We start from the raw sequence: 14811 nt of genomic DNA, 5'->3' as shown, positions 1-14811 counted from the left end.
TAATTTTTTTTTTATTTTTCATACTTATTTGAAAAAATGTAACAAAGTTGTGTGTTACAGGGATACGGTAAAACGTGAAAGTCAAAGTGAAATGAAGACTCAGACTGCGGTGGCTCTAATAACAACACGGATGTTGTCTTAGTGACATACCAAGAGGGAGGGGCATGGTGGGGACCATATGTCCTGAGGATTAACAGCATTTTATCAGCAATGCTTTTTAAAATTGCCAGCACATGGTGATAATAAAGAGCTGACTGACTTTAAAACAGCTTCATTATTGTTTTAAAATTCTAAACAACGCAGCCCGTTTTTATCTGCACCCAGAGTGGACAACTCCCACCACAGCCCCCCAGTTTTAAACTACTGTACGGTCTTCACCCTGCATCTATTTCGGGAGGCTTCAGTCACTGCTCCATCATGTAAATGAGCTATTTCTAGCAAAATACTATGGTTAGTAAATAGCCTCTTGAGTATTACCAAGGTATTACCTCTAGGTTTTAGATCTAATTTTATGCTAGCATTCATGGCAAACTATTCCAAGTATACTGTATTTTGCCTAATAGCAAAAATAATTATTTTAAATTAAAAAAAAATCTTACCCATGATTTCAAATCAACAATCTGATGCAGGTAAAGAAAAAATAAAATGTTAGAAAAAATCATGTTTTTAGCAGAGGAAACACGCTTAAGAATTTCAAAGAGTATTTACAAGTTTGTGTTTATCTTATTTCTACTTCTCCCAAGATTTAAACAAGAACTCTAAAGTATATTTTAAATTTGTGTGCCATGATTAAATGTAGTTAAATTCTACATTTAACAAATCACACTAGAGTCAAAACTGCTGAGCATTCATTCATTTGTGCTATTCATTCACTCTCCATATGCTGAATAACTATTACAATAAGAAAATGAGAGAGATACAGAAATTAGTAAGATACATTCCCTTACTCTCACTGACCGCACATCCAATAAAGAAGCAAAAAACGAAAATCTTGTAATCAAAGACTACACAAAATTCTCCAGGTGGATCACAGGTGGAGGTAGGGGAGACTGCCAGGAAGAAATTCAAGTCAAACAGATCAAGAAAGGTAAGTTGGACAGAGCCAGGCAAAGAAGTGATAAAAGCATTTTAGCCCAAGACAATAGCATAATTGAGAGAAGAATAAAAAGCTTGGTAGTATTTAGAAAACTACCAATTGTTTGGCATGGCTGGGGTAAAAAAATATAGGCAGACGATGCATATAAAACAGCAAGAGTAATCAGAGGTCTTTCTGATCATGAAGGGATTTTTATGCCATGTTTAAGGATAATAAAATTTTTATACTTCAGGCATTGAGAATCACTGAAATACATTAATCAAGAAATTGTCATTTTTAGAAAGATTACTTCCAACAGCAATAAAGGGACCGATACTGGGGGCAAGGGACCAACTAGTATAATAATGTGTTTACCCAGCTACAACAGGAATGCCTGAGTGAAGCCACTGGTGTTGGAAATAGAACAGAATGAAGTCATGACACACTTGAGAAACAGGTTTGACAAGAATAATTAACTGAATGTAAAATTAAAGAACATAGTAAGAATGACTTGCAGATTTGCAGTCTGCATTACTGAACCAAGATTGTGACATTTCCAGTGTTAGGAAATAAAAGAAAAGCAGGTTACAATGAGTGGGGGAAGAAGAGAAACCATTATTAGAGAAGATAGCTACCTTTGTCTACGCCCCACTCAATGTATTTCTCATCGGATTATCAATCACCTAGCACTATCAAGGGATGAGCAGGTGACCCAAGCTAGCCTATCAGAATCCTTCTAGGGGACTGACATAAACACTGGAAGGAAGGGAAGACATCTCTTTAGTCTGGGAACATAAACTCTGATAATGGTACACCTGGAGTCACTAACCGCTATCCTTAACATGGGGTGGAGAGAACCTATTGGAGAGTAAATCCATCTCTAAAGATGGAGAGAGAGAGAAAGGGAGAGCCTGTCCTGGTGACATCGTTTGAATCCTGAAGCTAGTCCCAGTCTTTTGAATATCTCAGGTATCTAAAAGCATAAATTGCTTCTTATTTTTTTCTTAAATGTACTATGCTTGACCACTAAAAGATTCTTGACTTAAAAAAAAAAAACAAAAACCAACAATCATTAAAGACAGAGCTTGAGCTACCTTGACACTCCAGATAATATCTAACAGGAAATTAGAACAAGAATAATTAACTGAATGTAACATTAGGAACTCTAAACAGAGGTCAATTCTTCTATCCTTGGGGGGCGGCGGCGAGATAGGGCAGGGGATATTTTTAAGAGATTATTTTTACTCCCAGTTCTCTTGAGATCTAATCGGCATAGAGCACTGTGTAAGTTAAGGTGTACAGCACGATGATTTGACTCACATACATCACGAGATGGTTATGACAGTAAGTTTAGTGAACACCCATCACCTGATATAGGTAAGAAATGAAAGACTAGAAAAAAATTTTTCCTTGTGATGAGAACTCTTTGGATTTGCTCTTAACAACTTTCACATACAGCAGTGTTGATTATCTTTATCATGTTGTTCGTTACATTCCTAGTACTCAATCTTATAACTAGAAGTTTGTACTTTTTGACTGACTTCATCCAATTAGATTATTTAAGACATCTATACAACTCTATATTTTTATTTTGAACAACTGTAAGTAGGATAAAAGTAGAAACATTTTGTGAATAAAACTAAAGCTCATCTTTTGATAAGCTAAGGAGAATTACATTAACAGGAACAGCACAAAATACGTAAGTTAAAACACGCAGAAACACACGCGCATCTGTGAGAGAGACTTTTACAGCGCAGACTGGCTAGATAACAAGTTTGAATCTTGGCTATACAACTTGACAGCTCTGTGACCTTGAACAAGAAACTGTTAAACCTTCTGTGCCACAACTTCCTTATCCATAGAAGATAATACATGTACCTACTAAATAAGGTTAATTTGAAAATTAAGTGTATTTAAATGCTTTACTTGTATTAATTCTTAAATAGTAATACACACAATACACAGTAAGTACTACATAGTGTTGATTATTATTATTTGGGATTAACTGAAAAAATTTTCACGTAAAAAAGTTTGATGTAAATTACATAATTTACCTTTACAATGTTCTTTAAACTATTATCAAATTAGTTTGCGTTTCCTCAGCACACATGAAATGGCAGGAAGGGGAAAAGATTTTCAGAAATTCTGAGTGGTTTAAAGAAGCTAATTTGATACTGAACTGTCCATGAACAATAAAAAACAAATATCTAGCACTTGTCTTCACAAGAAAAATTTGCAATGCTGTGAAATTTAAAGCAAGAACAATTTATATTACTGTGAAGTTTAAGTTAATCACATTTTCCATCTTCTTTCTGGATGCTTTTTACTCGCACCTTCTCCATAGTTTCTAATTGACTCATCCTCTCCACTATCCACTGATTTCCATAGTATTACAAAGATCATTACAATTTATCATACAAATCCAGGACACTTCTGAGAGTAAAAGAAAAACTTAGTGAATTACATCAGGATAACAGGTGTAAATCACAGCCCAAGCAATCCAGGGCACCTGGTCACCATGGCCGCGTCTCTCCCCTGCCCCTCAAGGACCTAGGTCATATGAGTCTTTTGCTACTGTAATGAAGCTAATTTTTGTTATAAGGCCAGTGGTAGATAATTATTTGACTGTTTCCTGACTCAGATGACACACATACTTACATAGGTAGTTTAACCTAAATATGAGAATTTCAAGCATCTTTGTAAGACAAACAAAGCAATAATTTTGGACAAAAAGGTTTGTTGTTGTTGTTCTTGTTCTTGTTCTTGTTTTTAGGACCAAGAAGTGATTCAGTGACTACAGGCCTTGAATGTGGGAAAGCTCACGCTGAAAGGGAGAATTTAGAAAAGCTTTATTGTAAGTTAATAAGGAGGCATGCTATATCTCTGAATCAAAAATACATTTTATTCATCGTGCCTAGTTATTTATTCTCAGGGAAAACTTCCAGAAACCCAACTTGTATATATCTAGAGATCTAATTTCACATCACATGATAATGTTAATGAGCAGATGTTATAGACTTGTTCTATCCAACCACACCCTGAACTGCAACAGTTCATTCTAAATCTAGTCCACCTATGAATTCAGATTCAGATAGAGTACTGACCACAATGGCAAATTCATTTCAACCAAATGACTAACAAAGTTTTCCGCATGCTTTTGTTTTGTCATATAAATGCATTTAAGCATCTATAAAAAAAACTTGGCAATATTAAACACAAAGCATACTAAGCTTACTATTAAAATTAATTTCAAAGACAACATCTCCCATATTCATCATGAAAGACAATTTAACTCAGAATACAAAAGTGAGTATTTTTAGTTACTACCATCAGTAAAAAATAAAAATTATCATGACTTTTTTCTAAAGGCCTCTGATTTCTTATGCAATGAAAAAGAAAAACTCTTAAACTTGTATTTTTTTTTTTTAATCTTCAAACAATTGCTTTCTTGGAGTACTGAAAAAAGGAAAGGGGGCAACTATGAACCTTGGGGAAGGAAAACAAATACTATAAAAAGTACATAGGTTGCTATAAAGTAATGAATTTAGAGTTCCAGATTTGTAATTCTAGCGTGAAAAATAATGACAACAATGTTCTAAAAAATAAATTCAAGTTTATGCCAAATCAAATTAAAAGAAGGTAATATTATTTAGTCTTTGTTCAGTGGCTTCTATACTGGGAAGACACCAATGTAATGAGCCGAAGTCTAGTGAGCTGACTTAATAGGTCTAATCAAACAGAATAAACTGCCCAGGAATGAAAAGAGCCCACAGTATGCATATTATGATAATATGTCTTATGCTAGCTAAAGAGAAGCATTTAACGTCCATGTTCTCTTTGGGACTATGGAGCTATGGAATAAATAAATTGTGTGTAGGGAGAGAGAAGAGTTGTAGAAAGAAAAGAAATCACTAGCATTATGGAGTATAAACTGTTGAAACAGAAAGAGGAGGGAAACAAAAAACACTTTCAAGGGGGAAAAACTACCTTCCAAATTCCATACCAGAAAGGTAAACTAACTTAACGGTAAAAATCAAACTTCATACAAAGAAATGATTTGCTCGTACGCATGATTTTGATTTTGGGTTTCACATTCACTGCTAATTAAGTTTATAATAATTTCAACTTCAAACAGTGACTTTTGGAAAACATGTACTTACGTGAAAGAACAATTTTTCCATAATATGCACATGGTTATCTCTAACTTATAACCCAAAACTTATCCATCTTCACTTGGTATAACTTTGTTTGTAAAACACAATGAAATTAAAGCATAAAGTTTTTATTTTAAAAATATACTCCATTTGAAAGGACTATACAACCAAATGAACCTAAAATATTTGTCATTAGAAAGTTCAATTTAGAATGTTTTAGCATCAAAATAATACCATTTTAGTTTATACTTTTATATTAAGGTAAAAAATAAATAACACCAAAAATTATAGAGTTGTTAACTGAATTACAAATGGAGTTTTATTAGCAGAATATTTTTATTTTTCGGTAACTAAGAAAAGGATAATTGTGAAAGCTTAAGAAGCTGAAGAAGGTACTTTGTGGAGTTAGCTTCAAAAGAAGCATTTCTAGTGAGAAAATTAAAGTAGATTAATTACCTGTAAGATAACAAGGGCATTTTCTATGGAAAGGTCATCTGATGGCAGGCCTTCACTTTTCCAAATTAACTGTTCACTTTCAGTACAAAGAAATCTCCTCAGATTAAATTCTGAAAAATTAAAAAAGCTATCAGCGTAATACTTCACTACAACAGTCTTGTGCTTGATGAAGGGAAGAGAATAAAACTAAAATATATTCAAATAAAAGTCCCATGATCATCCTTAATATCCAACCTGTTCTTCTGCATTTAACACCAGAAGCTAAGGAGAAAAATAGTTTAAAATAAAGTGTAACTCAATTAAATTATATTTCTTTAAATAAATGTTTCACAACTATAAAAAAAACTTGCAAAAACCACAAAATTCACAAGAAATTTGGGAATTCCTATGTCTCATCTTACCATATGAAATTAGTGTAAAAGTTAATAAAATGTTTATCTGCATCCATGTAATATCAAAATAATTCAGTGGTCTCGGTTCATAAAGTGATTTTAGGGACAGAAGAATCATTACAACAGATCAATTCTCAACACATTTGTGGAATTCAGCACATCAAAGGTAGCTACGGTGTCCTTTCACTTACGGAAAAATTTTCTCATTTAAAAAAAGTAAACTGACAAAAATGAACAGATGCACTTTTAGTATACTGAAACTTCAAATTCATGAATAACCAAACACAAACCTGCAAGGCCAGCTGACTTGGTCCACTCTTCCAAGCAGCTTTTTCTCAGATCCTCAGGAGCAGCGGAAAGGTATGTAATAAATGCAGCAGCAAGCTGAGCTCTTTTAGGAAGAGTAGCTAATTCCTCTGTTATCTCTGCAACCTGAAAAAAAGAGTGACGTGTGGCTCTGTTCTAAGATAGAAAAAAATAGCTTCATAAATTAAATTTTGACTACAGAAGAAAATCATTTATTGATTTAAAGCAATAACCTATCCTGAATACAACTGTCAAAATGTAAGAATATCAACAAGACTGCAGTAAAACAATGTATGAAATCCCAACATATTCACAAAAATAAATGTAATTCATCACTGAAATCTCCTAATGATTCTACTAAACACTGTGAATTAGCATCATATTGTAAAACATGATTAAAATATGTGATTAAAATAGAATGAGCAAAGGCACAAAAGAAAGATAAAGCATGGAGACTCTTTAAAGCATAATGTGGCTAAAGCATAAATTTGAGCAGAAATCCTACCAACACAGGAATAATGAAAAGAGAAACAGAGCTGACTGGAGGGAGGAAGCCTGTGAAAAGTCTGCCCATGCCACACAAAGGAGCTTTGCTTTTAACCTGTGGTGGTAATGAGCCGCTGAAAGTGTTTAAACAGAGCAGTGAGGGATGTCATGAGACTGGGTTTTAGAAAGATAATTCAGCCAACAAGCGAAGAATGGACTAAGTAACGGGTCAGATAGGAGGGACACAAGTTAGGAGAATTCAGGTGAAAAAAGAAAGAAAAAGCGCACTAAGGACAGAAGGCAAATATGAGGGGTTATTTGCAAAGGGACACAAGTTAAAAGAAAAACAATCACGTATTTTTAGTTTTGATGTTCAGAAGATGCCTTATGAGACATAGGAAATAAAAGAGATTTGAGATGAGAAAAAGACAAGTTATTTTAGACATGTTATATCTGAGCTCCCAAGACAGCGAAATGCACTTATCTAAAGCATAATTAGAAATATGAATTTAAAAGTCAGAGGCCTAAAAATACAGCTCTGGTCAGCATCATAAAATGGGTGATATTGTTGAAACTGGCTGAGAAGACCCCAGAACAGCTGTAGAGAAAGACGCAGAGGAAGAGAACCCTGAGGGGGCATCACCATTATTGGAAGAGCAGATAAGGGGGACCCAGTGAGGGAAGGAATCTCACTGGGTAAAGAAAACTCAAAAACAAAATGATAACAAACAAATAAAAACAAGAGACAACACTTTATCAAAGTTGAAATACAAGTATTTCAAAAAGAAATAAATGGCCAACAGTGTCAAATCTGAAGAGGACTGTCCTGGTAAAGCGAAATCCGAAAAAGTCACTACAGAGCACTAGATTCTCCTCCATTAACTCATTTTCAGCCCTGCTTTTCCCCTCAATAACACAGATAACTAAAAGAGGAAGAGGCTGCCTTGTCAAAAATCCATTCGCATGAAGATCTTTTGAAGATTAATTCACACAGTGGCCATGAACATCTAACCATTCATCCTAGGCCAGCTGAAAATCAATGGATATTTTTCTCCTTTTCATTTTTTTGAACGAACACATGACATTACAGATCTCCCATGTTATAAACGACGCCGCTGTACGACCACTCTCTTGCAAGCAAACCTGTGCATTCCATCTCTTATGCTCTCTATCAAGCTGGTTAATTAAGACTTCTGCAGCTTTAATGGTTTCCTGTGCTTTGCTCACTTCAGCTTCAAGTTTGGCAGCTTCTGAAGTCCTGCTCTGAAATCTATGAAAATATTAACATTCAATTAAAGACAAAGGGATTTAAGGGAAATTTAATTAAATTATCGTAAGGCAGGTAAGCTTTTATACAAGAATTTAATTAATTAATGATAATACTTGATATTTGCATACAAAGTATCATTAACATAACAGACATGATACCGAGGCACATTCAAAGGGGAGCATTCTCACAGGGCCCTGATGCCCTACTGTTACATTACGTATAAGCTTCTCAGTATGACAAAGGCCCTGTCATAGATAGATTCGATGAATCTTGTTAGTTTTTTCATTCTATTCAGGCCAGCAAAACTACATGTCAACATCTAAAGAAGTTTATATTCTCCAAAAATGCCCCATCCATTACCTGCCATGCCTTCATCAGGATGTTCCATTTGTCCAGAATACCTTCCAGCTCCCTCCCGATCCCAACCTCACTCTTCTAGCTCCCTAAAACATACACTTATCAAAAATATAAATAAAATCTTCAAATTCATCTCAAATATCAAGCCCATTATATATATTCTCTCCTTATGTATGTTTGTCAAAGCTTATAACATTAAATTATTTTCCTTAAAAAAATACTTGTACAAATTTATTATTCTATTAAATATAATAGTAATATTCCATGTGATTACTTATATATTTGTTGAAATTCTAAGTGCCTTTAAAATGACCAGGATTGTGTTCATTCTTGGAACAACAGCTCAAAATAAGTATTCTAATTCTTATTTTGTAAGTATGGAAACTTAGTTCAAAACAGATTATTGCACAGGTCTCGCTAGTAATAAGTAGAGGACCTGGAACTCATATGTGGCTATGTCTGTTACTAAGTGGCAAGCACTTTACAGTGCTTCTTTAGCCTAAGTACCCTATACCTCCACCCTCCCCAGGCATAAAACTCCAGGACTGAGTTGTCCAATATAGTAGCCACTAGCCACACGTGGCTATGTAGTTTAAATTAATTAAAATTAAATAAAATAAAAAATTCAGTTCCTCAATCATATTATCCACAAGGTCCTCAGTCACAAATAGAAGGTTTTCATAATATTTCCAAAATATTAGTAGGATGGTGTAGTAACTAAAAACAGAAACTTTATGGAGTCAGACAAACCCAGGATCTAATGCTTGCTTAGTCTTTTAGTAGTTGCTCAATTTAGGCAAATAAACATTCCTTATCTTTAGCTTCCTAACCTGTAAAATGGAAGAATATCCACCTCTCAGTATTGTGTCAAACACTAAAAAAGTTAAATATGTAAAGTGCCTAGGACGACACTTAGCATGTGCAGATGACTAACAAATGGAGTCAAGGCATTGCTACCATACGCTAACTACTAAATTAGCCAAGTGTTAAGTACTGATTCAGATCATGTAACACTGATTATACCTGAAAGGTAATTATTGATTTCTTTCCCATATGTCTAACACAAAAAATATTCAGGAATATTGAAAACGTTGGATTTATGGGTTTGAAGTTTTCTTATTTTTTTCTCTATAAGTAAATATATATAAATGTAAATAGAGATAACTGATCCCTAACCATAGAGAAAAATTTAGTTTTTAGTCTAAGTTTCTTTCTTGGTACAATAATTTGTAGTTCTTCTATAAGGAAAAAGGAAACGTAACACACCACTTAAAGACAAAATGTGTTTATAGAGAAGTTTAGTCTCATAAAACTGACAGCACTGCAAGTGATAACATATGCCATATTTGATGGCACAGTCTCTGGCTTTCAAATCTTCACAATGTTTAAAGGAAAATGCTTCCACATCTATAACAATTCCCACATCAACATTTTCTATCTTATACTAAAAAGCAATCACAGGAAACAGAGGTACATGAAAGGTTTTAAGATCAATCACATTTACAAATGGTTCTTAAACCTCAGTACAATATTTGCATGAAGGAATATTTTTTCAATACCAAAAAAAGCAAATTTTACCCTTAAGAAGGTAAAATGTTTTTTAATATGATCATGCACCCCTGGGAAGATTACGGAATAGCTGGTCCTATAGCATCATCTGAAATAAAGGAGTCTAAAATCTTAAAGCCAAAACAATAAAGAAATAGGAATACCAAGTGTAAATACTCCCAGTATTAACAGATCACATTCAATTCCTTCTGCTCAATATCCCAAGGTAAGGAATATAGTGATAGCTATACAAATGGAAACTTATAAAGTATTTTTGTTCTTCTTACATTTTAAAAAAAACAGACATGTATGCTATATTATTATACACCCTTCCACATTATAGAGTGATAAATCAAAAACTGAATATAATGATTATAAGATTTTCAAAATTCAAGAACTGGTTGAGTATGTTTTCAAATATTTAAAATACATTTCAAAATTTAACTTACTTCTCTTTGAGGTCTGACACTTTCTGACCAACAGAATTAAGAAGCTCCTCCAATTTCCTTTTTCTGTCTTCAGTTTTCCGTAAATTTCTAAAATATAATTCAATTTTATAAAAGTCATTCTATTTTGGATATCAACAAAAAGCAGCAACAGCACCCTAAAATGTAATCTTGCAGTAAGTGAATGACAATGAAAACTGTCAGTAATTCAGTAGTTTTAATACCTTTAGAATTTTATTTGAAAAGCAATGCTAAAACTAGAAGTATATTCTCTGACCTAACCATACCACTTCCACGAATCTGTATTTAAAAACACTCGTGAATGCATAAAAATGGGAGAGCAAATGTATTCATTTATCTCCTGTCCCTTCTAAAACCCTACTAAAATGAAACCAAGGAGTAAAACAGACATATATGTACAAGGATAAGAAGAACGAAATAGAAAAGTATTATAAAGGAGTAATTTTAATGAAATTTTGAAAAACAGTTATAATGCAAAAGCCCAAAGTTAAATTAACTGTAGGAAGATAAACAAAAAGAAGAAATCAAACTTGCCCAGGAAATGTAGGTAACAGGTACCTCTGAAAAGATGAATAGACCTAAATACAGAAGATGGTCTAATAGTTGGTAGTTTAAAGAGTTTGACCTCAGATTCCCTCTCCACTGAGAGCAGACTATCCTCTCAACACATCCCCGGAAGTCAAGCTCATATCCTTTACCCACGCCCATCCACTCTTACTCAATCCCTAAGCAGGAGATATGAGGATTCTTTCAGAGAAATGACTTGACTTCCTCCCCCACAAAATACCAACAAATACCGAGAGGCTGCCATCAAACAAACGGTCAGTCCAGACTGCCCTGTGCTGCCAGGCATTTGTGCACTGCACTGATCAGCTGGAGGCCTTGTCAAAACACAAACCGCAAGGTCTCATTCCTCAGGATATCTGATTCAGTAAGTCTGAGGGACTTTGCACTTACAACAATTTCCCAGGCAACACTGATGCTGCTGGTGTAGGGACCACACTCAGAACCACTGCAGGACAAGAAGGACATCAAAATTGTGAGACTAAACAATTTCTACCCTAGCATTTTTAACCCAGCTCGGTTACTGATCACATATAACGGTAAAATATAGATAAATTTAGACACGCAAATCTCAAAATATTTTTCATCCTATATACACTTTCTTAAGAAGCTACCGTGGAGGATGTGTTCAAAAAACTGAAGCACTAAGCTAAGAAAGCTAGAGACAGAGCCCCGTAATAAAATACAATCAGAAAGAGACAAGTGTAGTCCCCAGAACAACGGTGAAAAAAAGGGTCAAAATAATTTAAGCTGTAAACAGCAGGCCTGGGGGAAGGACTAATCTACACTTGAATAGGACAAAAGGTTCTCGGTAGGATGATTCTAAGAAAAAACAGAGTACACAGGTTTCAAATACATTTTAGGATCTGAGACACACTGTGGATAAGTATGTTCTATATAAACAGAAAAAATCTTCAATTGAAAACATGAGGCAATTATTAAGAATAACAAAAGGTATTCAAAAATAGAAATATACTTATAAAATATGACTTCCAGCTGCGAAAAATACATATATAACCAAAATAATACAAACCTTTCATATGATTCAAGACAAAAATGTAATCACATTGAGAAAATTAAGCTTAGGCAGCTAAAAAACCTCTTTGCCTAGAGGAAGAAGGAATAGTGTCAAAATTTAACAATCAAGAACATAGCATACGGCTGAGACTGCATTTAGAACACATGAGACAAAATACAATGCTGACTTGGTAACAATAGCAGATTGAAATTGTAATACTCCAAAAGTAAATTGTTAAATTTTCCCCACACCTGCCCAAACAATATTTTGGAAAATATGTACTAAGAAACATGTCACAGAACTTAGGAGAGAACAAATATAAAAGCCCTAAATTTTGTTTCCATTTGCATGAACTGTATTTTTCATCACCTCACTTTCAGTCTGTGCCTATCTTTTGCCCTGAAGTAAGTTTCTTGTAGGCAACATATTGTAGGTTCTCGTTTTGTTTTTTTTTTAACTAATCTGCCACTCTATGTCTTTTGATTGGAGCATTTAGTCCACTGACATTCAGAGTAATTTTTGATAGGTATGTATTCATTTTAAACTTGTTTTCCAGTTGTTTTTGTTCATTTCTTCTTTTAAATTTTCCTTTTGTGGCTTGATGATTTTTTTTCTTTTTTTGTAGTATGTTTGAGTTCCTTTCTTTCTGGTTCTTGTGAATCTCCTGTATGTTTTTGATTTGTAGTTACTACGTAGTTCAAGTATGTTCACCCATAACTATGTCACTTGCTGTAAAATGATAATCATTGATGTTCAAACACATTCTAAAAGATCTACATTTTTATACTCCCCTGCCTCATATTTTGTAACTTTGCCATTTGAATTATGATATGTCTTGGTGTTGCTCTGTTTGGGACCATCTATGCTTCCTGAACCTGGGCATCTGTTTCCACCATATTTCCTTCAAATACACTTCCAACCCCTTCGCTCCCTCTTTTCCTTCTGAAACCCTTATTTTGCATAGGTTGGCATGTTTTACATTATCCTATAGATCTCTTATGCTGCTTTAATTTTTTTTCATTTGTCTAGAAACCCAACTATTTGACAAATGAACAGCCTGCTATTCTGACTGGGTGACTTCCATCATTCTGTCTTCCAGACAGCACTAGTTTTCATGTGTCATTTAGCCTGCTATTCATTACTGTTAGGCTGACTTTTATCTCGGCACTTGCATTGCCTACTTCTGATCGGTCCGTCTTTACGCTTCCCAGTGCCTTGCTGCAGTGACCCCCATCCCCGCTGATACTCCTCCTTAGTTCAATCAGCATTTTTATTACTTCCTTTTTTCAGGATCTAGCAGACTCGTGAACTCTGCTTCATTGCTTATTCTTTCAGGAGACTTCTCTTGTTCTTCTAACTGGGAGTACTTCTGTCTTTTCATTTTACTTAACTTTCTCTGTTTCTGTGAATTTAGGAGACAGGTATCTACTGTGGTCTTGAAGGGGTGTTTTTATGTGGGACCACTGCTGTGTAGACCGTTCCCAGTGTTTTTGGCACGAGGGCTGGTTTCAGTATGGATGCCAGGCCCATCTCTCTTCAGGGTGAGCTGGCTGTCACCCCCTTGACAGGGGTGTGGTTGGTGCTGGAGTGTCTAGAGCCTTGCAGCATGTGAGGTGGGGCTTCCTCTCTGCTCTTGGCTGTCAGTGCCCTGTTAGGAGCGGGGTCTGATCTGCAGTTGTTGGGAGCAGAAGCCGGGAGGGCTGGGGTCGATCAGGCTCCATCAGTGAGGCCCGCGTGCTCACAGAAGAACCACGTGCCGCCCGTGTGGGTGTCCAAGGTTCCACTCAGAAGCCGCCCAAGGATACGGCCCTTTCCATGTTGTGTTCATCTCAGATCTGGTACAAGGCTGTGGTGTGGAGCAGGCTGGAGCTGGTGGTCAGGGCGTCGTGAATTCAGGGGGCTGCACTGCTGCTTGAGATCCGGGCTGCCTCTGTGGCTGACTTCTCCCAGCACCTGTCTGCCCCAGATCAAACACTAAGCTGCAGTGTGGACGGGGCGGAGACAGGCTGCTGCTGCTGAGAAGACAAACCACTGCACACTTGTGAGCACGCTAACAGCTGCCATTGCCGACCTACCCAGACCACACCTCGGGCCCTCCAGCCACCTGCACAGCTTGATGGGTCCCCGCCCCGGGCCTGGCTGCTGCAGACGCAGCACATGGCCACTGCGCGCTCCTGCAGCGCCACCCATGCACACACGGACCATGGCCTCCATGGCTCCACCTAGACCCCACCCCAGGCGCCCTGTCCTGTCTCGGCATGGCTAGACCGAGTCTCTGCTCAGATCTCATGGCAGACTCCACGTGGTGTGAGCAGGATGAGGGTGACGCCCGATCGGACTGGGAAGGGCAGTGAGGTGGAGCGCCAGGACCAGGGCTCTCCCCGCCCTGACTGTCAGCACGCCAGCACGTGCGCACTCCCTGCGAGTAGTCTAGCCTCCTCTAGCCCTTCTGTCTGTCCTGCCCAGCAGGCAAGGGGGCTCTTCTCCTCCACACGGGGACTCCAGGACAGGGCTGCCCAGGCTATGGTTGCACCTGCTCTCTCCCCAGGGCGAGGGTCCACCCACGTGGACCTTCTCTATTTTAAAGATCCCTCGCTAGTCCTGACACGATGCATTTTTTTTCCATCCTACCCAGTTAAACGGAGACTTTTCTTGCAGCTTTGGTTGTACAGGAATTCTGCCAGGTTCCAGTTAGTTTCCAACGAGAATTGTTCCACA

The 14811-nt window shown here is 36.5% G+C and overlaps 1 protein-coding gene across 5 annotated transcripts in view; it reads right to left on the bottom strand.

The window, feature by feature from the left end:
- Positions 1-14811, bottom strand: part of DYNC2H1 (dynein cytoplasmic 2 heavy chain 1) — a 264211-nt gene that overhangs the window by 144446 nt on the left and 104954 nt on the right. For 4 of the 5 annotated variants that reach the window (XM_031460657.2, XM_031460654.2, XM_064492852.1 and 1 more), the window contains exons 60-64: positions 10494-10580; positions 8013-8139; positions 6368-6509; positions 5686-5795; positions 600-620 (exon numbers count right to left, since the gene is read on the bottom strand). In XM_031460657.2, coding sequence (XP_031316517.2) covers positions 600-620; positions 5686-5795; positions 6368-6509; positions 8013-8139; positions 10494-10580 — 487 coding nt within the window. The remainder of the gene's footprint in view (positions 1-599; positions 621-5685; positions 5796-6367; positions 6510-8012; positions 8140-10493; positions 10581-14811) is intronic. The other variant, XM_031460655.2, reaches the window with a different exon arrangement.

This window comes from Camelus dromedarius, chromosome 12 (genome assembly GCF_036321535.1).
Source record: "Camelus dromedarius isolate mCamDro1 chromosome 12, mCamDro1.pat, whole genome shotgun sequence".
In the NCBI taxonomy this organism is placed as follows: domain Eukaryota; kingdom Metazoa; phylum Chordata; class Mammalia; order Artiodactyla; family Camelidae; genus Camelus; species Camelus dromedarius.
The sequence above is the reverse complement of the archived record's forward strand: the minus strand, read 5'-3'. Positions and strand labels throughout refer to the sequence as shown.